Below are 26,291 nucleotides of genomic sequence, written 5' to 3' on the forward strand. Positions count from 1 at the left end.
CCCAATAGCTTGTACATGCATATAATCTACCAGGTGCTAAAGGGGTGTGACCGCATATTAACACTAAAAGTACTGGATGAACCCGCTGCACACTGCTATACCCTTTCAAGCAAACTTTGCAATACAAAGTAGGGATAAATATGTGCAGAGGGCTCATCCAGTATTTTTACTATTCCTTCCTCTGACACCAACAATAAAGAGCTATCCCCCCCCACTGACACCAGAAATGGAGCATTATTCTTTCCACCGACACCAGCGAAGGGGCATCTTCCACCGACACAAACAATGGGAATGATGGAGCATTTTCCACCGACACCAACAATGGGGCATCTTCCACCGACACCAGCGATGGGGCATCTTCCAACAATGGGGCATCTTCCACCGACACCAACGATGGGGCATCTTCCACCGACACCAACGATAGGGAACTTTTCCTTTCACCAAAAAAAGGATTGGGCACTGTTTCTTCCACTGAAAACAACAATGGGATACTATTCCTCCTACTATTACCAGTGATGGTCCACTATTCCTCCTCCTAATAGCCATAGGTACTATGTCAATTTTTGCCTCCTATTGACACTGGGGCATTTTCTTCTCCCACTGGTGCCATTCCAGCCCCCCTAAGGTCTGCAGGACAATAAACTGGCCCTTTGTTTAGGAGGTTTGGAGACCCCTGATGTAGACTGTAGGTGACAACAAAGCAATAATGATTTTGAGAACTTTGCCCTATACTAGGATCTGTTTTACGGAACGTATTAATTTAGAATGTTGCAAAGTTGTGCGGAAATTGTTGGTATTATGCTAAATTTTGCTTTTGTTAAATTTTTTTAGAAAAAATAACATATACAATTACAACACAAGCCATTCTGTAAGTTAATGTTATGGAAAATGACCTTTACATTTCAATACACTGTAATTTTCTAACGTTGTCAAAAAAATTCAATGCAATATGGCAACCTGGGGGTGTTCTGTACAGAAAGCCCCCTGAAAATGTAATTTCCCACTTGTGTGATTTGATCACTGAATTTTCAGATGTCTGCACTAAGATACAAGTAAGATTCTAATAAACCCTGGCCAAACCCTGCACAAGAATCTCATTTTTGGTGAGATACTCCCTAAGACTTGTCTACTAAGGGGATACATTCTTCGTTCGGACCTGATAGCGGGGGGTTTACACACATCCCCAGTGTAGCCACCGGGGTTGTGTATAAATCTGACAAGCAGACTCCTGCCTGCCAGATGGAAGCATTCGGGCTTCCACACACTCCAAGTAATGGCGCATCCCCCTCCGCACACACCCGCCATGTATCTCGGGCTCAGCTTGCTCATCTGCGGACCCAGGACCAACATAGCAGGTGCCACCGGGTAGGAGTTGTTGCCAAACTTGTTGCTGACCCGAAAAGCGCTTGTTTGACAACCCCTTTAATAATGTCCGACTCCCGGTAGTTGGTTCAGTGGTAATTCCATATATTTTAGGAAACACATATGAAAACAGCAAGCCAAGTGTCTGCTACTGATCCCATTAGGCCACACCCATTCAGAGTTGATCATTATAGGTGGGCATCCATGATTGGAACAGCCCAGGAACTTACTATATATTTTGGGGACTCCAGCAGTGAAAGCACATAGAGTTGTGGCACAGGCAGCGGATTCCCCCTATTTAACCACTTAAGCCCCGGACCAAAATGCAGGTAAAGGACCAAGCCCCTTTTTGCGATTCGGCACTGCGTCACTTTAACTGACAATTGCACGTGCGACGTGGCTCCCAAACAAAATTAGCGTCCTTTTTTCCCCACAAATAGAGCTTTCTTTTGGTGGTATTTGATCACCTCTGCGGTTTTTATTTTTTGCGCTATAAACAAAATAGAGCGTCAATTTTGAAAAAAAAACAATATTTTTTACTTTTTGCTATAATAAATATCCCCCAAAAATATCTAAAAAAATTATTATTTTCCTCAGTTTAGGCCGATACGTATTCTTCTACATATTTTTGGTTAAAAAAATCGCAATAGCGTTTATCGGTTGGTTTGCGCAAAGTTTATAGCGTTTATAAAATAGGGGATAGTTTTATTGCATTTTTATTTTTTTTTTTTTTTTTTACTGCTAATGGCGGTGATCAGCGATTTTTTTTTTGTGACTGCGACATTATGGCGGACACTTCGCACAATTTTGACACATTTTTCGGACCATTGTCATTTTCACAGCAAAAAATGCATTTAAAATGCATTCTTTATTGTGGAAATGACAGTTGCAGTTTGGAAGTTAACCACAGGGGGCGCTGAAGGGTTTATGTTTCACCTAGTGTGTGTTTACAACTGTAGGGGGGTGTGGCTGTAGGAGTGATGTCATCGATTGTGTCTCCCTATAAAGGGGATGACACGATCGATGCAGCCGCCACAGTGAAGCACGGGGAAGCCGTGTTTACACGCGGCTCTCCCCGTTCTTCAGTTCCGGGGACCGATCGCGGGACCCCAGCGGCGATCGGGTCCGCGGGTCCCACGGTCCCGGAGCTTCGGACCGGGTCGCGGCCGGGTAGATGTACAGGACGTGCTGGTAGGTCCATCTGCCCGGCCATGCCATTCTGGGGACGTGTATATATACAGTGGGCGGTCCTTAAGTGGTTAACTTGCTAAAGCTTACTCCAAACTTACAATATTAATTCTGGGTATGCAATGATGGTTGTTAGTCTTTTTTCATGTGTGCCAGACATAGACAACCCTTCTAGGAGACCAGTTCACAATTCAACTACTGGGAGGCTGCTAAGCATTCCTTTGTTTTATTTTGCAGAAGGGGAGACTTTTGAAGATGACAAGTACCAGGCATCAAAGGAGGAAGAAGAGGAGCAATATGGATCCAAACCAGAGCAAACAGAACTGGGTGCTCACCGAGGTCTAGGGAAGGAGGAGAAACGCAGAGAACCTGTAGGTCTGTGTGCTCTGCACATTCTAGTCTGTAGTTGCTGTTTACTCTAATGCCAGGGGTCTCCAAACATTCTAAACAAAGGGCCGGTTTATTGTCCTTCAGACTGTTGGAGGGCCGGACTTTGGCTGCTCTAATGGATGCTGTAATCATGTGCCCAGGGTTAAACTGGCTAACATGAAAATTTGTATCTTAGTAGAATTTATTATTACTGAAAATGGAAAAGGACACCCAAATCTCACGTAAATCCTCCAAATGGTCAGTGGAGGGGACAGTCAGCACGGGCATGGATGTTCCAGAGTTCTTTCTTGTCTGTACTCATATTGTACGACATTTTTCTAAACGGCATCTTTGCGGAAGATATGGATCTCCAAAATGTGCCAGCTTGGTGTGTCCCACTAGAGTGTTCTAGAGCAGCCTATTCCAAAAATTGGATAGTTACAGTTAACGACCAATGGCGTCATCAGTTGATAAGGAGCAGTGGCGGCTGGTGCTCAAAATTTTTGGGGGGGCGCAAACGAAAAAAAAAAAAAAACAATTGCAGCCTCACTGTACCTATCAATTGTCACCACTGTGCCATGCCATCAAATGCAGTCACTGTGCCATCAAAACGCAACCACTGTGCCATCAAAACGCAGCCACTGTGCCATGCCATCAAAACACAGAAAACGTGCCATCAAAACGCAGCCACCGTGCCATGCCATCAAAACACAGCCACTGTGCCATACCATCAAACGCAGCTACTGTGCCATCAATTGTCACCACTATGCCATCAAACACAGCCACTGTGCCCCCAATTGTCGCCACTGTGCCCCCAATTGTTGCCACTGTGCCCCCACTTGTAGCCACTGTGCCCCCACTTGTAGCCACTGTGCCCCCACTTGTAGCCACCGTGCCCAGTACCCCCCCCCCTGGCACTTACCTTTATGGCTTCTACGTCCCTCGATGTCCCTCGTACCCTCCCTCGATGACGCTTCAGCCAATCAGGTTGCCTGATTGGCTGAGACGCCTGTCAGTCTTATCCTCGGACGTACGGCCGGTACGTCCCGAGGATGAGCTTCAGGAAGCCGACTACAGCCTCAGGGCTGTACTCGGACAGCCTATCAGGGCCGCTGGCCCTGATAGGCACTTCCACACAGCCAGTCAGCTGCCGCCATTCAGCTGACCGGCACTCAACTTCCGGCCAGCTGAATAGTGGGCGGCAGCGGCGAAAATATACAGATTCATACAGTGTATGAATCTGAATATTTTACTGGCTGTGAGCGAGCCAGAGGGGGCGGCGCTCCTGCGTCCCTATGGACGCACCGCCACTGATAAGGAGGATGTTCGTCGCCTTCAAAGCATCCTTGTTTGACCCCCCCCTGCCTCTCTCCATCAGTGGTGGGGTCACATTAGCTGAGTGATGGGGAAACAGTACCAGTTTGCAAAAGTGTATTTGCTTTGGAAGAATAAATCACCTCTAACGTTGGGCATCCTACATGGACTTGTGGATGTTGCTGCATGTAAAACTATTAGATTTTTACATTTTAGAAAGGGGTGCCTTGAGGCTGTCCATAATTTTTAAAGGGTGCCTTGACTGAAAATAGGTTGAGAAACACTGCTCTAGAGCAGTGTTTCTCAACTCCAGTCCTCAAGGCGCCCCAACGGGTCATGTTTTCAGGCTTTCCATTATTTTGATTGATAGTGTAAAGGTGCACTAAATTCTATGTAAAGTCTGGGAAAACCCACAGTGATATAAAATATAATGCGCAATAATGTTGCCCAATGTGAACAGAATGGGTAAATTGGAAACAAGTGTGTGGTCTAGATTGACCTGTAACACATGTGGATACACAAGATTTCTTAAAACTGTATGTGCATACTCAAAAAATATAAACTATGCAATTCAAACACAACGTGTAAATGATCTGAAAAGGAAAAAATAAATAAAAATGACAAGAAAGTAAATATATTGGGCCAGATTCACAAAGACTTACGCCGATGTATCTACTGATACGCCGTCGTAAGTCCAAATGTGCGCCGTCGTATCTATGCGCTGATTCTCTAAATCAGATACGCCTGAATTCGGGCTTAATATGACCGACGTAAGTCTCCTACGCCGTCGTATCTTGGGTGCATATTTACGCTGGCCGCAAGGGGCGCTTCCGTTGATTTACGTGTCGAATATGTAAATGACCTAGATACGCCGATTCACAAACGTACTTGCGCCCGTCGCAGTAAGCTATGCCGTTTACTTAAGGCGTACGTCCGGCGTAAAGATAAAACACCTCTATAGGTGGCGCAACCCATGCAAGGTATGGACGACGGAACAGCCGTCGTATTTTACGTCGTTTACGTAAGTCGTACGTGAATGGGGCTGGGCGTAGGTTACGTTCACGTCGTCTGCATTGAGCCGTCGTATCTTAGGGAGTATATGCAACGTGATTCTGAGCATGCGCACGCATGCGCCGTTCGAACGGCCCTTCATTTACATGGGGTCACGGTTAATTTAAATGTAGCACGCCCACTACCTGCCTACTTTGAATTACGCCGACCCATTTACGCCACGCCGCTGTAACTTTGGGAGCAAGTGCTTTGTGAATACAGCTCTTCCTCTCAGAGTTACGTCGGCATAGCGCATATAAGATGTGCTACGCTGGAACAAAAATACGCCGCTGTCTATGAATCTGGCCCATAGTCTCTTTCAGGTTCCATATAGTCTTTGTGAAAGCAAATCAAATTCAGCAGAGTGAATGGGCTGAATTGAAAATACACCCAATTATCTTGTGAGTCCCAAATCGAACAGATGCCGATCTCAAGGTGTGTGGACTCTTTAGTATGAAGACACCACCATGCTCAAAAGTAATACAATTGGCTTCTTACCAGACCCACATAGGTCACAAGCATGTGTGCTGATCCACAGCTTAGGGATGCACTCCTTTGTCTGCCAAATCTCAGAGATTCACAATGGACAACAGCTCCCAGCAGACCCGGATGGATGAGTAAACATAAACGCTCATCTGCGGCTGATAAAATGCATTCCTCTATACTTCCTTGAAGGGCTCAAGTGGATCCCTGGTTAACAGCTCATGATGGTTGATAACAAATTGGAGAAAGACTAATAGTGCATTATCTTTTGATAAAAAAAATCTATTTATTTTTAAAAGGCACTTAAAAAATGTTACAGCAAAAAATTGTGGCACGGCCACCTGCAGTGCAAACTGTGCTCTCCAATGTTACAACTGGCTCCTTCCAACGCGTTTCCTTTAAGGAAACGTCAACTGGGATTGGAGATTTCCATTATTTTGCACAGGTTTTTTGACTAGTTTCACTGCCTTAGTAATTACCACAGCCGTTTCATCTAAAGGGAAATCCTGAAAACGTGACCTGTTAGGGCACCTTGAGGACTGGAGTTGAGAAACGCTGCTCTAGAGTACTGTCTTTAGGATGGACTCTGGCACGTTTCTGCTCAAGCCCTACCTACAATCTGGCTGAAGGCCTAAACCTTGGGCAATACTAACATATCTGCTCTCCTTGAGCTGAGTAAAGCTGGCCATAGACAGTTCAAATCTCACCCTGTTTAGCAAGATTCGATCAACTTGATTAATCAACTTGGGTACAACCAGCCTGTTGGATTTTACATGCGATTATTGCTAGCCGCTGTGTTCTTCCAAACCCCCCACCCCCAGGCGGGAGAACGCGATGGCGTTCCCTGTCAACACTGGGGTAGATTCACGAAGATTCAAAGCTACGCCGGCGTATCTATTTTCTGTATTCAGGAAGCTAGATACGCCGACATTACGACTGGTATAAGTCTCTTACGCCGTCGTATCTTAGGGTGCATTCTCACGCTGGCTGCTAGGTGGCGCTTCCGTAGTTGTCAGCGTAGAGTATGCAAATTACATACTTACGCCGATTCACAAACGTACGTGTGCCCGGCCGGAGTTTTTTACGTCGTTTGCGTAAGTCGTTTTCGTCATAACGTTGCTCCTGCTATTAGGAGGCGCAGCCAATGTTAAGCATGGACGTCGTTCCCGCGTCGCGATTTGAAAATTTAACGTCGTTTGCGTAAATCGTCTGTGAATGGTGCTGGACGCCATTTACCTTCACGTCGAAACCAATGACGTCCTTGCGACGTCATTTACCGCAATGCACGTCGGGAAATTTTAGGGGCGGCGCATGCGCAGTATGCCTAATTTAAATGATCCACGCCCCCTACCGGATCATTTGAATTACGCGCGCTTACGCCGGCCCCTTTTACGCTACGCAAATTACGGAGCAAGTGCTTTCTGAATACAGCACTTGCTCCTGTAAGTTGCGGAGACGTAGCGTAAATACACTACGCTGCGCCGCCGTAACTTTAGGCGGAGATACCTGAATCTACCCCACTGTGTTGATCGTGGCATCGAACAATTGACCCCAGATCACATGATTTTACGAAATGCAGTTTATGGTGGAAGAGCAATATTGATGTTTCTATTTATTGTGACATTTCCAGGTGAGGCTGCCCAGTCAGAAGCAAGTGACAGGAGACTGGGAAGCTGGGGGTCAGAAAATGAAGATTTCTCCGATAGTCTGGACAAACTAGAACCTGATCAGGTGAGGGAAAACCATACTTTGACCACTGTTCTCTTCACATGACAAAGCCAGGGTAATGAAAAATCCACAACACCCTTGAGAGCACCGAAAGTTAAAGTGTTACTAAACTAAACCCACAACAGTAAAATCCGTCTGTATATGCAGCAAAGCATGCTTGTTATACTCACTGTGGAAACTAAGGGGTTAATCTTCTGCATTATATAAAAAGGCTGTTTGAACCTGTCCTCCCCTTCTTCCACAGTCCCCAATTCATCTGCTAATAGTACAGAGCCCTAGGAGTCAGGCTGCACATACTCAGTTTGTTGTGTATTGCTAGAATTTTATTTTGGGGGGGGGGGGGCACTATGCATGTGATCGGCACAGGACCAAACAGCACTGTGCAGACAGATGGTCAGGGGTCATGCAGCCTCATAGAACAGTCAGAGGAGAATAAAAACTTTTCCTACAAGCTTTAACCAGTGCTCGACTGGACACTGATAGAAGTCACAAGACTGCTATATACTGCTGATGGGAAAAGGTATTTAGCAGTTTATATTTACTAAAATAATTGCATTTCTATGTTCTGTGTACTGTGGGAGACCAGATATAGTGAATGAAGGGTCCTGGGTTTATTAACACGTTAAGGAGGGACACAGTAAACAGAGCACATATCTTTTACTATTGCCTTCTCTCTCTCCTCCTTTTTTTCCTTTCTACTGGTGTCTTTTTACCTTCCCTTATACCTTAAAATGCAGGTTGTAAACCCAGTGCGTCTTTCCCCGCACTGAACAAAAATACCATGCGATCTGGTTGCAGTGCATTTCCAAATGTAGTGCATGCACTACTTCTGGTGCGATTTCAGCCCATTCATGAAATCGCACTGCACAGAACTGCATTTAGTTAGTGCTTGACCCTAGGTTTAGAGATAGTCTAGCTGCCTGCTGCTTGCCCTGTACACCAGACTGGAGGCTTCTAATACACTTTTAGCTAGATTCACAAAGAGTTATGCCGGCGTATCAGTAGATACGCCGTCGTAACTCTGAATCTACGCCGTCGTATATTTAAGCGTATTCTGGAAACCAGATATGCTTAAATTAGGCTAGGATACGAACCGTGTAAGTCTCCTACGCCGTTGTATCTTAGGGTGCATATTTACGCTGACCGCTAGGTGACGCTTCCGTTGATTTAAGCGTAGAATATGAAAATAAGCTAGATACGCCGATTCACGAACGTACGTGTGCCCATCGCAATTAGTTACGCCGTTTACGTAAGAGATACGCCGGCGTAAAGATAAAGCTGCTCCCTAGGTGGCGCAGCCCATGCAAGGTATGGACGTCGGGAACAGGCCTATCTTTTTACGTCGTTTGCGTAAGTCGTACGCGAATAGGGCTGTGCGTAAATTACGTCACGTTGTAGGCAGTGTTCGACGTATCTTAGGCATTCTATCCGACGCATGCGCACTGGGATTCTTTCACGAACGGCGCATGCGCCGTTCTTAAAAAACGTCAATCATAAACATAAAACACGCCCCCCTGTTCCACATTTGAATTAGGCGTGCTTAGGCCGGCCCATTTACGCTACGCTGCCGTAACTTAGGAGGCAAGTGCTTTGTGAATACAGCACTTGCCTCTCTGACTTACGGCGGCGTAGCGTATATGCGATACGCTACGCCACCGCAACATTAAGCCAGTCTCTATGAATCTGGCTATTTGTGCCCAACACAAGAAGAATATTTGTGTGTCTGATACAAGGGTACATTTGCAACTCTGCCCCTTAGACATAAGCAGATGGCTCTCTGACCCTCTCTAGGAGATAATATTTGCAGACCTTAGACCTTGGGCACTTAGCTGGAGATCTAGGTCGGTGCCCCTGCTGAAGAAACTTGGCAATATCCCTGAACAAATCAAAATTGTTAGGGCTTAGATATATTTTTCTACCCCATCCTTAGTAGACAGTTCTTTATGGCCATGATTTTCTACCCTGCAGAACTCTAAAGATGACGGCTCAGTGATTCATCCCCACTTGTTTCAGGCTTCTGGGGCCACCCATAAAAAATTAAAGCCTAAGGCCAGGAGGCACAGCGCAGAGAGGTGGAAGGATCATGACTCAGGTACAGATTGAGGCGTTTGGTTAGGAGGGTGGAAACTTCATTTTGTTTCTGACACACAATGACAGCTAGCTGTGTACAAATTGGTCTAAGAAATTATTTTAATTTTAAAAGATTACAGCGTGGGCATTGATCCTGGTCTCAATCATATGAGCGATGCACGTCATTGCAATAAACATCACACTATGGAATCTGCCAATATTTATAGATAGGGATGTCTGCTGGAAAAGTGGTGTCCAGGGTATCTGTTGCTGCAGAAACTGAAAGAATTGGGCTAAATATACTTTAAAACAAGCCCTCACTAACCTATGTAACTGCAGACACTGTGGAGCAATTTATTCTCAAATTTCAGAGCAGAAAATCTGAAGCTGCTCAAGTCTCTCAGCAGATCCGCTCCACCTGCTTCCCACTCTTCAGAGTAAACCACTTAAAATATTCCCATCGCACCTATTTCTGCACAAGGTTTAAGTAAGGGGAATTCATAGCAACTGCCAGCAGGTTGACTGGTATCAGCATAAATAGGAATATATTTAGTCAGCCTGAGCTGGCACAAGCGGTGGGCAGGAAGGGAAGCTGCCCTAGGCACTGTGGTATCATTTGAGGCGGGGGGCAACATGAGGAGATGGGGGGGATTTGTGTAGGGAGGGGAAATTTGGGGGAGTGGCAGGTGGTAGGAATTGTGCTAGGAGAGGACATTTGGGGGGGGGGGGGAAAGTTGTGATAGGATGGGGGATTGGAGGAGGGGAATTTGTGTTGGGAGGGGGGGAAATTGGAGTAGGGCGGAAGAGGATTTGTGCTTGGGTGGGAGGTTTCAGGGATAGTGGATTTGTGCTAGGAGGGGGGGTTGTGGGGAGAGCGATTTTGAGCTGGGGGCAAAGATTCTTTCTGGGATGGAGAATTTTAATGGGGGGGATTTGTATCAGGAGAAGGGGGAATTTATGCTTAGGGGTAATCATGCAGATTAGTGCTCTATTTTTCTTTTTTTGGGGAGGGGGAATTTGTTGACACATAATGCTCATACACCTTGGGGAGGGGGGGGGTGCACACAATTTTGCCTGTTTGTCCTGGGCTCTAGATGACCTTGTCCCAGCACTGTCCCCAGCACACACAAAGGATCAGTAATCAATAGTCCAAGCATTTATTTAAAGTGATCATTGCACTACACTACTTTTGATGTGATTGATTTTAATAAACGTTTGGGCTATTGATTACTGATTCTTGGTGTGCTGGAAACATATATTTCTACCCCTCCTAGCAGTGACTCAGCAGTAGATCCACTCAGCTCTCCCTGATCCCCCATCTCAGCAGTGTCTCAGCAGCTCTGCTTGGCTCACTCTGCTCCCTTTCAAACAGTAAGTCAGGAGCTCAGCTCCCCATGCCCCCTTTATTCAACAGTGACTGAGCAGCTCACCCCGCTCTCCTCTCCCAGCAGCGACTCAGCAGCTCAGCTCACCCTGCTCTCCCCTCCCAGCAGCAGCTCAGCTCACCCTGCTCTCCCCTCCCAGCAGCAGCTCGGCTCACCCGGCTCTCCCCTCCCAGCAACAACTCAGCTCACCCTGCTCTCCCCTCCCAGCAGCAACTAAGCAGCTCAGTTCACCCTGCTCTCCCCTCCCAGTAGCGACTCAGTAGCTCGGCTCAACCTGCTCTCCCCTCTTAGCAGTGACTCAGCAGCTCAGCTCACCCTGCTCTCCCCTCCCAGCAGTGACCCAGCAGCTCAGCTCACCCTGCTCTCCTCTTCAAGCATTGACTCAGCAGCTCAGCTCACCATGCTCTCTCCCCCAGCAGTGGCTCAACTGCCTTCTATTCTCCGATATAAAAACAAAGTAGGCACTCTTGGAGGAAAGAGCACTGATTAATGGCTAGGAGGAAGGAGCAGGTGAGCCCACCTGCTGAGAAAACAACTTGAAAAACATAATTACTTCTGCTGTATAATTTTAGGATGAATTGCTCCATGGTGCCTGCAGCTACAAGTGTTAGTAAGGTGTTGTAAAGCTGTTAGGAATATGTAAATGGTTGATTATCTGTAACCTGGCCACAGTCACACCTTATGACCGCTATGTTTTCCGGATACTGAACAGTTCCTTTCTCCAAACTACATCCCTTGTATTCCTTAGTATACGGAATGGATTGGAACTGGACACTGACACAGCCCAGCATTGTACAATGCCTTGAAAAAGTATTCATACCCCTTGACATTTTCCACATTTTGTCATGTTACAACCAAAATCGTAAATGTATTTTTATTGGGATTTTATGTGATAGACCAACACAAAGTTGCACATACCGTATTTATCGGCGTATATCGCTCACTTTTTTCCCCTTAAAATAAGGGGAAAATCGTGGGTGCGCGATATACTCGGATAGCGCTTATGACATTTTTTTCTTATAACATTTTTTTTACAGGAATTTCGGGGCAACTTTAGGGGTGTGTGCTATACGCGGGAGCGCGCTATACCCCAATAAATACGGTAATTGTAAAATGGAAGGAAAATAATAAATGGCTTTCAATTTTATTTACTAATAAATATGTGAAAAGAAGTGAGTCAATACTTTGTAGAACCACCTTTTCACTGCAATTACAGCTGCAAGTCTTTTTGTGCCACTTTGTGTTGGTATATCACATAAAATCCCAATAAAATACATTTACGTTTTTGATTGTAACATGACAAAATTTGGAAAATTTCAAGGGGTATGAATACTTTTTCAAGGCACTGTAAGACCACTGTGGTAGGGGAATCAATTCAGTGAGAAGCACGTAGGCTGCCATAACTGATCTCCTTCAGAAAATGCCAGCTGCCTGGTCATCTTTGCCTTCAATACTTTATCCTAAATCTGAATAGAATAGCTATTTTGAATGGAAACAAACTAGGAGGTCCCTAATCATTTGTTTTTATTTTATTTAGAGGAACCGTCCTCCAGCAATGCCTGCTTGAGGAATCCTGGTGAGTCAGAAAGCTCAGACATGTCCAGTGAACCGCAGAACAAGTGCCGAAGTTCATCACACAACTTGAGCCCTCAGATTGCTGCCACGGTGGAGGCTCTACAGGCCTCAGTTCAGGGACTCTGTCAGCGGCTAGAAAGTCTGGAGCGAGCGTTACAGGTATCATACCATAATGACACTTAACATCGCATCAGATTGAGTAACAGGATCACTGATAATAAAAGCTGTAATGAGAAATTGTGTTCTCATGTTACCCTTAGGCACATGACTCTGATCCCTTACCTTTGGTGGACATATCTTTGATAGGGTGTTTAGAGTAGAGTAGACTCTGGGGTAGATTCAGTAAGCAATTGCGTCTGCGTAACCATAGTTACGCAGCGCAATTGCTTAGTTGCTCCGGCGTAACGACTTTTCTGTATTCAGAAAGCTCGTTACGCCGACTGCAGCCTAAGATATGACTGGCATAAGGCTCTTATGCCATCGTATCGTAGGCTGCATTCTTACGATGGCCGCTAGGTGGCGATCCCGTAGTGGTCAGCGTAGAGTATGCAAATTGCATACTTACGCCGATTCACAAACCTACGCGCGCCCTGCGTACGCATTTTACGTCGTTTGCGTTCGTCGGGTTCCGCGTAAGGCTGCTCTTGCTATTAGCAGGGGCAGCCAATGCTAAGTATACCTGTCGTTCCCGCGTCGCGATGTTTGAAAATTACGTCGTTTGTGTAAGTGAATCGTGAATGGCGCTGGACGCCATTTACGTTCACGTTGAAGCAAATGACGTCCTTGCGACGTCATTTGCCGCAATGCATGTCGGGAAAGTTTCCCGACGGAGCATGCGCACTACGTTCGGCGCGGGAACGCGCCTAATTTAAATGATCCACGCCCCCTACGTGATCATTTAAATTACGCGCCCTTACGCCGGGCAGTTTTAGGGAGCGCACACGCAAATTACGGAGCTGCTGCTTCGTGAATGAAGCGTAGCGCATGTAATTTACGGAGGCGCAGCGTAAAAACGGTACGCTACGCCTCTGTAAGAGGGCGCACGTCGTACCTGAATCCAGCCCTCTGTGCGTATTCCCGCAGGGATGTAGTCCCAATAGGGGGGGGGTGAGGACACTGACTAACCCCCAGCCAGAACGGCTCGGATGATGGGGGCAAGCTTACTGAGGAGAAACAGGAAGTGAGAAATTCAGACAAAGAAAAAAAACATTTAGAAGGGAATTCGAAGGAAAAGGTAAGTGAACAAACAATGCACTAGCTTAAAGGAACCTATTTAGAAAATAAAAAACAAACCTTTATAACCCTTTTAAACTTCATATATTTATATACGTCAGTGCAACGTGCTAAATGTTAATGTAAAATAATAATAAAAAAGTCCTTTATAAAGTTCATATAATCTTCAGTAATAAGTTACCAATGTAGCATAAAGTGTAACATCATCACCACTTGGCAGTGAATCCAAAAATACACACCCGATGTGCTCAGTTAGGATTTCCTACTCACCAGACAAATATAACCTCTTTACTTAAAAAGAAGGTCAAACAGTGCTTGGTAGGTATAATCTTTAGACTTGCTTGAATGTCATTGGAAAGGAGACTTATGTTTATATCCTCCTCTCCACCATAGTGACCCATTAAAAATAAGAGCAGAAAGGAAATAATAGCGTAATAATAGTTTTAAAAACAAATGATAGAGTGGCTGCTTACGTTTGTGTGTGCCTTCTCCCGGCACTAGGGATAGCCCGCATAAATCACTAGGAAAAGTACCACACACAACCTGACTCACGCTCCTGGTTCGGTGTGAGTTCCACTGCCGTGTAAAGATAGAAACCGGAATTCAGGGACCTAGTTGTGACGTTACCAGAAGGCACCTCGACGTACGGTTCGTTTTACAACGTCATCAGGAGGCGTCGCAGTGGCGCTCCTTGATGACAGTAAAACTGCTATAGGGCGTTTGCGGTGTGGTTAAAATACTAGTTGCCTAAAGGATAAATTCATCTTTCGAAACATAATACAGATGCGGCAGCCCCTGACTCCCCCCCGCCCCCCCTCCGATCCCCTGTTGTCACAGCCAGCAGGAGATCTTGTCCCGCCTCTTACTGTCATACTTTTTAAAAATACGTGACTGTGAGAACTGCAAGTACTCTCAGCCAGGCACCACCCTGGTACAGCCACTTGAAGATCAATGACTGGTCGGCTAGTGTATGGTAGCCTAAAAAGTTTTTTTTTTATTTTATTTGGATAGTGTGGAGAAGGCTGATCGATCAATCAACTTGGTACATTCAGCCTGTCCATTAACGGTTCTAATTTCAGTCGATTCAGCAGATTCGAACCGTGTATTGTCGGCCTTGTGGTTCTTTGTTTTATGGTTCTTTAGAAAGCAGTCATAGCCTGAGTAGAAACGCCTGTCCACTGCTAGCATGCTGCAAAGAAGGACTTTTTGCTTTCTAAGCTTTACTGATTACAGAGCTATAGGTCTTACTTAGCAGTGGGTATGTTGCAGAGAAACCACTTCTTCCACATAGGGAGCAACAGTCCTTGTCTGCAGAATTCTAGCGAGAGACAGGCTTTTCTACTTAGGTTATATCTGCGTTCTAAAGAAAATAAACTATAATACATTACCCGCTGTATGCTTTATGTGCATGGAATGTCTTAAGCCAAGGGTCTCCAAACTTTTCAAACAAAGGGCCAGTTTTCTGTCCTTCAGACTTTAAGGGGGCTGGATTGTGGCCATTGGGGGCAGAAAATGTCCTCAGCCCAACATCAGTAAGGGTAAACATGGTCTCAATGTTAGTGATCAATAGGAGGAGGAGTAGTGCTCCATCACTGGTATCACTGAAAGAAATAGTGCCCCATTGTTGGTGTCAGTGGGAGAAAAATTCCCCTCATATCATATGGAAGAATAGTGCCCCAAGGGTCGGATAAAGGCTAGCAAATCTGGCCCTCGGGCCACAGTTTGGAGACCCCTGTCTTTAGCTGATTAAACTGATAGCTCAGTTGAGCTTCAGCTAGTGAATTTTTTCAGAATGTGAGGTTTTGCAGGAGTTATGAGCTCAGTGCGGAACTTCTCATCAATTGGTATAGGAAAGAGATACATTTGTTTCCCTTAGTATCTTACCTAACCAGCACAGGAACACTAATACAGTATTAGATATCCAGGGATGTTTTCTAAGCAGCCAGGTTACAGTACAATCAGAAACCCTGTTTTAAACCTCAGTGGTGGTCACAGGGCTACTCACAGCTCGAATTTTAGGAATCCCAAAATTCGGCCCACGTATGGTCAGCATAAAGCAGAACTGCAGTCCTTCCTAGGTATGGCTCAACCTCCACCACCATAATGGCAGATGTGCTCATTGACTCTGAGTTTTGGCTCCTTGCAGACCCATCAGATGATTTTCCACGCTCGCACTGACAGAGAAGGTCCTGGACCTCCTTGGTAGCAGTCTTTGCACATGCAGGGAAACCAGTGCATGTGCAAATGTGCTGCAGGGCTTTCTCGGGACCCAAGCTCAGTGGTGCATCTGAAAATACACAAGGGGGATTCTCACCTAGTCAATATTAGTATAAGAGCTCAATTAAAGCACTGTTAAAAAAAAAAAAAGACATCCATGAGAAGGAGAGGGAAGGGGAGGAGGAAGGGAAGCTCAGCATGCCCTTTAGGGTGAAGATCCGATTTAGGGATAGCCATACAATGCTTACTTTGTTTCGTTCAGACCACAGACTCAACTAGTAAAAAGCAATTGATTCTCCGGTAAACAGAATGTATAGAGGAATCTCCATTGTCGGCTATTGTATTTAGCAGCCACAGCACCCACGACTGCCTGAATACACCTGATGCAGTCACTGTTTTGCCAATAATTTTCACCCAGCCCATTGGATTTTTTAAATCAACTTTTGTCAAGCCGGGTGGCGCTTGCAGGGTCACCCACAGCTTGAATTTTTACCAATTCAGCAGGAATTTAATGAGATTCAGGCTGCCTATTGCCATCTTTAGAGGAAATGGTAGATGTTATATCAGGCGACCTATACTTTCCTCTCCTTGTGGTTAGTTTTTATTACAAATAGAAGAAGAAAAGGCCCCAACTAACCTCCTGCTCCAGGTGCAAGCCTACTGTGCCCAGCACCACATCCATGAATGTGTATTCTGTACAGCCAACATTAATGAGTAGATTAGATGTAGTCATAGTGAGAACACATAGACCTGTAATATAATAAGTCACATCTACCCTGTGGTTACATTAGTTGTTGTTGTACAAGTTCTAGCAGCAGGTGACCCATAGTCATCTAAGAATAATTATTAATGACTCAGGATGTAATTATGTAAAAGAACAGTTTTTGTTGCCCATGGCAACAGTCATGGATCTCCCTTCCTAAACCTCACTGGTAGCAAGAAAGGAAGAATCTGATTGTTTGCTATTTGCAACAACGAACAGTCCTTACTTCGAATACTTTTTTGCAGCTAGGCATTCTCAGAATGTAGGCTTAATTTTCCCTTTGTGTAATAATTATAGGTCAGCATTGTTTAGATAAACTTTAGATTTTTAAGTTGCTAAGTATGTATTTGTTATTAACACAAAGAACCTTTCATCTCTAACAGGATCAACAACAGTACATACGTGAACGAACGCACAGATCACCCAAACACCCGGTATGCTAGTGTTGTGAGAGTGTGGCTGGGATAGGCGTGTTGGAGACAGGAGCACAAAGAACAACTATATGTGTTACATTATGTTTGCTAAATAGGAGTCTACAGTGCTAGAGTAAGAGCCGGTTCACACTGGGGCGACTTGCGATCCGACTTCATGTCGCCTCAAGTCGTCCCAAGTCGCGCTGTAGAGAAAAACAATGGAAGTGAATGGGAGCGGTGTTAATACACACGACTCAAGGCGATCCGACTTCAGAAAAGGTTCCTGTACTACTTCAATCCGACTTGTAGGCGATTTGTACCCATTGATTTCAATGGAAGTCGCCTCAGAAGTCGGATCACTGTCTTAACTGAAGCGACTTTCCAGGAAGATAACATACATTTCTCAGGCAAACCTCTCCTGCCCCCCTCCCTCTCCCAGAGCTGATTGTTGTTTTATTGGCCACTGGAAAGTCTCCTGTCCTGGAGACGACTTCAAGTTGTGTTGTAAATCGCCCCAGATCGCCCTGTGGTTCATGTTCAAGTCGTGTCGGAGTCACCTCTGAAAGTCGCGCTGGAAGTTGTGTCGCCCTAGTGTGAACCGACTCTGGATCGGAATTCGATCAGTTCATCAGGGACCAACTGAATTTCGATCTATCTATGGTCATTCCTGCTATAAAGGAGTCAATATAACAATCGGCTTCTTTCGATCAGTGCTGCAGCCGATTGGTGCTAGAGTAAAGCTAGGAATAGATTGATCAAAATTTGGCCAGTTCAGCAGGGAGCAACTGAATGTTAATCCTTCTATGGCCGTTCCTGGGTGGGAAGTCAATCTAAAGCCAGGTACACACTATGGCCCGGATTCACATACATTGGCGCATATTTATGCCGGCGTAGTGTATCGAATATACGCTACGCCGAAGCAGCGCACAGAGGCAAGCACAGTATTCACAAAGCACTCGCCCCCAGACGCTGTTAAAGATACGCTGGGTTTCCTCAGCGTAAGCCAGCGTAGGTGGAAGTGGGCGTGAGCCATGCTAATGAGGCGTGACCCCATGTAAATGAAGGACTGAGCGTCATAAAGTTACGAATAACGTACGGCGCATGCGTCGTCCCGTGGACGCATCCCAGTGCGCATGCTCTGAATCACGTCGAAACAACTGCCTAAGATACGTCGAATCACTGCCTACGACGTGAACGTAACCTACACCTAGCCCCATTCACGTACTACATAAACGACGTAAAATACGACGGCTGTGTTCCCTGGTCCATACCTTTTGCATGACTTGCGCCTCCTATATGGGGAATAACTTTACGCCGGACGTAGGACTTACGCAAAGCGCGTATATTATGCGCCGGGCGCAAGTACGTTTGTGAATCGGCGTATCTCCCTCATTTGCATAGGTGAATAGGAAATCTCGAGATACGTCGGCGTAAGTGTTTTGTGAATCCGGGCCTATTAGTTTTTCTTCTACCATTGGCTGAGAGCGCTGATCTGAAGTCGGACAGATGCTGGTTTTCCAGCATGCACGTCCGATAGAAGCTGGGTTTTGTTGGACATATCGACATACACACGGGCCTTTTCTTTTTAATCGCCCATTGTCTCTTGACATTCGGCCCATGTGTAGCCGGCTTCTCTCAAAACAGGAATGTTGGAGAATTTTCCTTCGATCAGTGCTAAAGCCGATTGGTGCTAGATTAAAGTTGGGAATTGATGGATCAAAATTTGGCCAATTTGGCCAATTAGACATGCAAATCCTGGAACAACTAAAATAGCTCCCTTACTTAAATGTGTATTTAGCTATTTGCCTGAAGTTCAGCTTTAACATGGTCATGAATAATATGTATTTAAATAACATATACACTATAGATTCAGATAATATGCTTTACAACAATAAATAAAACAATTGTGGAGTTTTGTATTAAAAGTCAAAAAGGGAAAGAGGCAATACACACAGAATTTAGAAAGGCGCCAAGAGGACGGCACAAGTGTAGAGGCATAAATATAGGAGGAAGGTGGCGCCATGTATTCCCAACTACTCTCAGCAAAAACTGGCCATACATTCCCAGGTAGCAAGGATAACTTGCCACAAATTTGTGTCAGTGTTGAATTGTAAGTCTGTTAACTTGCTGCACATTTTCACTGGTAAGTTGTACACTTGCAGAGCACTTGCAGCACAAGTTCTAGTTGACACTTTTCCAATTTGTAGCAAATTTGCATGGAAAGTCTTAATCAAGAGCAAAGTAGGTTTGGTGAGTCTACAGCAAGAGCTCTACAAGTCTATAGTGTGAAAGTTCAGCTACAGTGACCCCTGTGGTGGGATGACTATTGCACAACATAAATGAACCAGAACTTGCAGCAGACTTGCAAAGAAAGTTGATCTGGAGTCATCCAAGCAGACTTGCTGCAATTGTGCAACAAACTTGTGAAGCCTGGCGGGTCTAGCAATAGCTTAGCAAGTCATTTCAAACTTGCAGCACAATTGCTTGCTATCTGGGTTCTTCTAATCATGCAACCAGATGACTTGAATCAGCATTTTCTCCCAGTGCACTGTTAAAGATATAACAAAGGAATGTAAAGGAAGAACAGTAAATAAAAGGTTCTAAAGACCAACACATACAGGGCCAGATTCACAGCAGAGATACGACGGAGTATCTCAGATACTCCGTCGTATCTCTCAGAGTATCTATGCGACTGATTCATAGAACCAGTTACGCATAGATAGCCCTAAGATCCGACAGGTGTAATTGTTTTACACTGTCGGATCTTAGGATGCAGTACCGCGGCCGCCGCTGGGGGGAGTTTGCGTCGTAAACCAGCGTCGGGTATGCAAATTAGGAGTTACGGCGATCCACGACGGTTTTTCGCGTTCGCTACGTCGCTGCTAGTCTAGTTTCCCGTCGCAAATTTAGTCGTCGTTTTGGGTGCCCTAACTTTACACAGCACACGTATGTGCTGTATAAAGTATGGCCGTCGTTCCCGCGTCGAAATTTAAAAATTCACGCCGTTTGCGCAAGACGTCCGGGAATACGGAAGTACGCTACGCCGTTCGAAAAAATTCCGTCAGTTCGCGCAAAGCACGGCAGGAATTTCGAAACGGAGCATGCGCAGTAGGTCCGGCGCGGGAGCGCGCCTAATTTAAATGGCACACGCCCCTTTAAATTACGCGGGTTTACGCCAGAGGCCGCCAGCGTAGGTTTTCATTGCAAGTGCTTTGTGAATCAGGCACTTGCGATGAAAACTTGCGGCGGTGTAACGTATCTATGATACGTTACGCCGCCGCAGTTCTACGTGAATCTGGCCCACAGTTCTTTAGTAATGTACCAAAATGCAATACCTTAAAACAGAATTTTGCCATCTTGTATATTTGAACGCAAAGTTACAGATGCTAATGTACATTGTTAGAATCTGATCAATGTCCATATAATTTAAAGGAAAGACTAATATTCTCATCTCTTGCCTCTCCGCACAGAAGCCGCAACAGTCTGGAATTACCCAGTCCCAGACCGTCCTTTTCATCGTTATGTGGCCTTTCTTTGTACACTGGCTTCTTCGAAGACTTTATGGAAGAAAAAGTTGACCTTTCTTGAGAGTCTTTTTGACAGACACCCTTAATTTTATGCCTTGAGGAAGTGGACAATCAAGCAAGTGAGCAGGGGCTGTCACTTTCTAATAGCTTTAGAACTAATTTTGGGGCTCAACGACTAGTAAATTTGATGCTGCTTTGTTGATTGAGCCTGGTAATGAATAGGTTAATTATCTCAATCTTTTCTTGTACTCTGTATAATATTGCATTGTTTTCCTTTAAATCTTCCAGTGTGTCTACAGTGGTTGGCGATTTACCTAATAAATGGCCTTTTCTTTGAAACACCCCAGGGAAAGCTAAGACAAAGGCGACATAAACCTACTAAAGCCAACGTACAATGGAGATAGGCACAGCAGGAGATCATACACAGTACAATGAGTATTGGGCTGATCATGGATAGAACTAAGCTCAGATTTGGTAAGGACAGAGCTGGCCTGGATTTGGAAGCATGCATAAAAATGGCCAGAGTAAGACCCCATACACACTATTAGAATTTCTGCAGATTTTTGTCATTAGATTTACCAAAACCATATAATATGAGGTCAAACCTCAAGAGTTTCAATTTGTATGCAATCAGGCATGCACTTGCACTACATGGTTTTGGTAAATCTGAAGACAAAAATCTGCAGAAAATCTAATAGTGTGTATGGGGTCTTAGGAAGAGTGTGCATAGCTGGCTACAACTTGGAAGTAAACTCATAACTGGTCACGGTTAAAAAAGGAGCAAAAAAATGGTCAGGGTTTCAAACAAACACAGAGTTAGGCAGGACTAGAAAGTGCACAGACCTGGTCTAGATTAGGAAGTGAGCCCAGAGTTGGTCAGGACTAGTAATCGAACAAAGAGCTAATCAAAACTATGGATCAAGCATGGAGCTGGCCAGGACTTGGGTGGGAACACATAGCTGGTCAGGGCTACGAAGCAAACACAAAGGCCCAGATTCTCAAAGGGCTTACGACGGCGCAACGCCATGTACGCCGTCGTAAGTCCTAATCTGGGCCGTCGTATCTATGCGACTGATTCTTAGAATCAGTTACGCATAGATATCCATTAGATCCAACAGGAGTAAGGCTCTTACGCTGTCGGATCTTAAATGTAAATTTTTTTGGGGCCGCTAGGTGTCGCCTCCGTAGTTTTCCCCGTTGAGTATGCAAATTAGCTATATACGCGAATTCCCGAACGTAAGCGCGGTCGACGCAGTGAAGTTACGACGTTTACGTTAGGTTTGCGCGGCGTAAAGTTGCCCCTGCTATATGAGGGGCAACCAATGTTAAGTATGGCCGTCGTTCCCGCGTCGAAATTTAACCCCTACCCGGCTAATTTGAATTAGGCGGGCTTGCGCCGGGTGATTTACGCTACAGCGGCGCAGAGATACGCCGGATCTACGAGAATCTGGCCCAAAGCGTGTCAGGGCTGAAGAGTAAGTACATAGCTGGTCAGAACTTGGAATGAAGCACATATTTGGTAACAATGATAGATCTGGTTTATCTGGCATAGAACATACAAGAGCTAAAAGGGCAAAGGAGGACAAAATTAGTGATTGCTGAATATGATAAACTTGGCTGGTGAAGAAATGATGAGGAATGCAACTGTAGTCAGGGAAAAAAAGAACATAGAACTAGTCTAGAATAGGGAGAAGAGAACTGGAACGGATGAGATAAAGCAGGGGTGCCAAACCAATGGCCCTGGGGCCACATGTGGCCCGCAGATCCCTCTCATGTGGCCCGCGACCTCCTGCTTTGGGATAGCAGGTTCGCAAGCCCAGATCACAGGTTGCTGACCCAGAGTTCTGAATGACGCCAGTGGTAGAGAAAGCAAGCGGCTGCAGAAGGAGCAGAGTCACATAAGCGGATGTTTCCTGTATAGCGCCGGCTCCTGTCACAAGCGGAGTGATACCAAATGCTATCTGCGCCGCTTTAGGCCCATTTCGTATGATTGGTTCAACCCACACAGACCCTCTATTCATCTCTATGGAGCAGCAGATGTAAACGGACTCGTGTCCATTTGCACCCACCTACCTCCAATCCACTAAAAAAGAAGGGTATCCGTCCCCTTCCATCTGGTTGGATCGGATGGGAGGGCCCACAGAGTAGATCTGTCTTCTATCAGCTCCACTTATTGTGGCCCGCGACCAGTTACCAAGTCGCTTATGTGGCCCTCGCTCTTCAAAGGGTTGGGCACCCCTGAGATAAAGAGTGAAATGTTGTTCACCAAAAAGTCAACCGAGAAATGATCTGTAGAGGATAGTGATCATAAATCTAGTTAGTCAGGGCCAGGTGGCAACCATTTAACTGGTAGAGGTGGTACAGCAAACAAGCGAGCCAGCACAATAGCTAGATAGGGAAGGCAAATGGCCAATGAACTGGTCAGGATAAGAGAGCAAGCACAGAAATGCTTAGTGAAAACATGTCTGGTTAGGTTTGCATTGCAAGGCTATTAAAGTGGAAGTTTACCCAAAAGGGGAAGTTCCACTTTTCTGTCTCCCCTCCAACTTCAACTTTTAAAGTTTTTTTTGGGGGGAGGGGTGTTGTACCTTGTTTGACAGGTACCCGCTCCCACTGTAGGTGATCCGAGCAAAAGTTCACCCCCCTGCCCGCAGTCTTCTGGGACACGTCACCGGTCCCAATAGGCTGTAGGACCATTCACAAAGTGTGACTCATGTAGCAGGGGAAAGCTGGCTCTGAAGCCGCAGCCGACTTCCCTTAGTAAACATGCTAGCGCCTGGGACCTGAAGACCAGAGAAGAACCAGCCTGGTTAAGTATGGCGCTGGATCCCTGGACAGGTAAGTGTTCTGTTATTAAAAGTCAGCCGCTACAGTATTTGTTGCTGCTGACTTTAACCACTTTAAGCCCCGGAACATTTTGCAGCTAAAGGACCTGGCCCCTTTTTGCGATTCGGCACTGTGCCGCTTTAACTGACAATTGCGCGGCCGTGTGACGTGGCTCCCAAACAAAATCTACATCCTTTTTTGGTGGTATTTGATCACCTCTGCGGTTTTTATTTTTTATGCTATAAACAAAAATAGAGCGACAATTTTGTAAAAAATTCAATATTTTTTACTTTTTGCTATAATAAATATCCCCCAAAAATATATTAAAAAAACGTTTTTTCCTCAGTTTAGGCCGATACGTATTCTTCTACATACTTTTGGTAAAAAAAAAAATCGCAATAAGCGTTTATTGATTGGTTTGTGCAAAAGTTATACCCGCTACAAAATAAGGGATAGTTTTATGGCATTTTTATTAATATCTTTTTTTTTACTACTAATGGCAGCGATCAGCGATTTTTATCGTGACTGCGACATTAAGGCAGACACTTTTGACACATTTTGGGAACCATTGCCATTTTTACAGAGACCAGTGCTGTAAAAATGCACTGATTATTGTGAAAATGACACTGGCAGTGAAGGGGTTAACCTCTAGGGGGCGCTATAGGTGTTAAGTGTGCCCTTGTGTGTGATTCTTACTGTAGGGGGGCGTGGCTGGGCGTGTGACGTCACTGATCGTCGTCCCCTATGACAGGGAACAGACGATCACTGACAAGCCACTAGGAAGAACAGGGAAGGTTTGTTTACACTTGCCTCTCCCCGTTCTTCAGCTCTGTGACCCAATCGCGGGACACCGACGGGGATCGGGTCCCGCGGGCGCGGTCATGGAGCTTCGGACCGGGTCGCGAGCATGCCGGCGGGGTTCTTAAAGGGGACGTACCTGTATGCCTTTGTGCCCAGCCCTGTCATTCTGTTGGCGTATATTGTCGTGCGGCGGTCCTTAAGTGGTTAAACATTTGCAGAACCAACTGAAGAACCGCTTTAATGTTTAATGCAAGAGAATGATCATGGTGCTGCAGAAATAAAGATAAGGGCCCAGATTCTTGTACACTGGGCGTATCTCTGCGGCGGCGTAACGTATCCGATTTACGTTACGCCGCCGCAAGTTTTTCAGGCAAGTGCTTTATTCACAAAGCACTTGCCTGTAAAGTTGCGGCGGCGTAGCGTAAATCACCCGGCGGAATTCAAATTTGGCGGGTAGGGGGCGTGTATCATTTAAATGAAGCGCGTCCCCGCGCTGAACGAACTGCGCATGCGCCGTCCGTAAAATATCCCAGTGTGCATTGCTCCAAATGACGTCGCAAGGACGTCATTGGTTTCGACGTGAACGTAAATGACGTCCAGCCCCATTCACGGACGACTTACGCAAACGACGTAACTTTTTCAAATTTCGACGCGGGAACGACGGCCATACTTAACATTGGCTGCGCCTCATATAGCAGGGGCAACTTTACGCCGGGAAAAGCCTAACGTAAACGTTGTAACTTTACTGGGTCGGCCGCGCGTACGTTCGGGAATTTGCGTATCTAGCTAATTTGCATACTCGACGCGTAATTCGACGGAAGCGCCACCTAGCGGGCAAAAAAAAATTGCAGTTTAGATCCGACGGCGTAAGAGGCTTACACCTGTCAGATCTAATGGATATCTATGCGTAACTGATTCTAAGAATCAGTCGCATATATACGACGGGTCAGATTAGAACTTACGACGGCGTACATGGCGCTGCGCCGTCGTAAGTCCTATGAGAATCTGGGCCAATGAGTGTACAGTTGGTTAAGACATGGGAGTAAGCATGGCGCTAACCATGACTTAGGTCAGTAATGCCTTACTCCGGTTTTCCAGGCCCACTAAATGTGACCACAGGTCAGCGCAATTGAACCTGATAAAGAAGGTAGATCTCCCAATGGTAGTTCATCAGAAGGAACATATGAGGGCTCATTATGGAGATCAGAGATGGTATCTTGTTCATCTGCTCTGTTTAATTTCCCTGCATCAGTTCTATTCCATCCTGTTCAGAGTCTGGAATGAGTTCAGGCCTGCCAGACCCAGAGCAGCAATGACAACACGGAAACCAGAAAAATAAATAACACCAGTCCCTCCAGTACGTTTAGACAAGAGCCACACCCAAAACTGACATTTCAGTCTTGGATGGGCACCCAATGGATGATGTCATCTGCTATCTTCTTGTGTCTCCTAAAGAGCCCAATGGTGAGATATATGCAGTGTGCGTCTCGGCCCCCTCTCACCAGGGCAAAGCAACAGGGTCACTTAAAGGGTGTTTCTTTCTTTTCGCTTTTAATGGACACGTACTGTACATATGCATCTGCTGCACAAATCAAAACACCATTGATCTCAATTAGAAATCAATATTGTAGCAGGTAAGAAGCGGATGTTAAAGCATTCTTACCAGATCCCCCTCATCTCCTCACCAGGATAGAAAGTAATGGGGGAATACAAAATTTTACAGCTCTTCCTATAGAAACATCTGTCACCATTGACAGCTGCCCAAGAGGAAATTTCACCTTATTTTTCCCAGATGTCCTCTCCCATGCCTTTTTTTTCTTTGGGACAGGACGTGGAGGGAAATCTCTCCAATGGGATGCAGACACAGTCAAGCAATAAAATCCAAAAAACTGTCACAGATCTAAACTACAGTGGAACCTTGGATAATCCATTCCAGAGAATGCTTGTAATCCAAAGCACTCGCATACCAAGCGAGTTTGCCCATAGA

At 45.5% G+C, this 26,291-nt stretch overlaps 1 protein-coding gene across 4 annotated transcripts in view; it reads left to right on the top strand.

Annotated features, from left to right (window-relative positions):
• The window catches only part of ACBD4 (acyl-CoA binding domain containing 4), a 45,243-nt gene extending 24,188 nt beyond the window's left edge, over positions 1-21,055 (top strand). For 3 of the 4 annotated variants that reach the window (XM_040331816.1, XM_040331819.1, XM_040331818.1), the window contains exons 6-11: positions 2,788-2,925; positions 7,397-7,497; positions 9,463-9,586; positions 12,487-12,683; positions 17,121-17,171; positions 20,621-21,055. In XM_040331816.1, coding sequence (XP_040187750.1) covers positions 2,788-2,925; positions 7,397-7,497; positions 9,463-9,586; positions 12,487-12,683; positions 17,121-17,171; positions 20,621-20,728 — 719 coding nt within the window. In that variant the 3' untranslated portion in view covers positions 20,729-21,055. The remainder of the gene's footprint in view (positions 1-2,787; positions 2,926-7,396; positions 7,498-9,462; positions 9,587-12,486; positions 12,684-17,120; positions 17,172-20,620) is intronic. The other variant, XM_040331817.1, reaches the window with a different exon arrangement.
• The last annotated feature ends 5,236 nt before the right edge of the window (positions 21,056-26,291 follow it).

Source organism: Rana temporaria, chromosome 12 (genome assembly GCF_905171775.1).
Source record: "Rana temporaria chromosome 12, aRanTem1.1, whole genome shotgun sequence".
NCBI classification, from domain to species: Eukaryota; Metazoa; Chordata; class Amphibia; order Anura; family Ranidae; genus Rana; species Rana temporaria.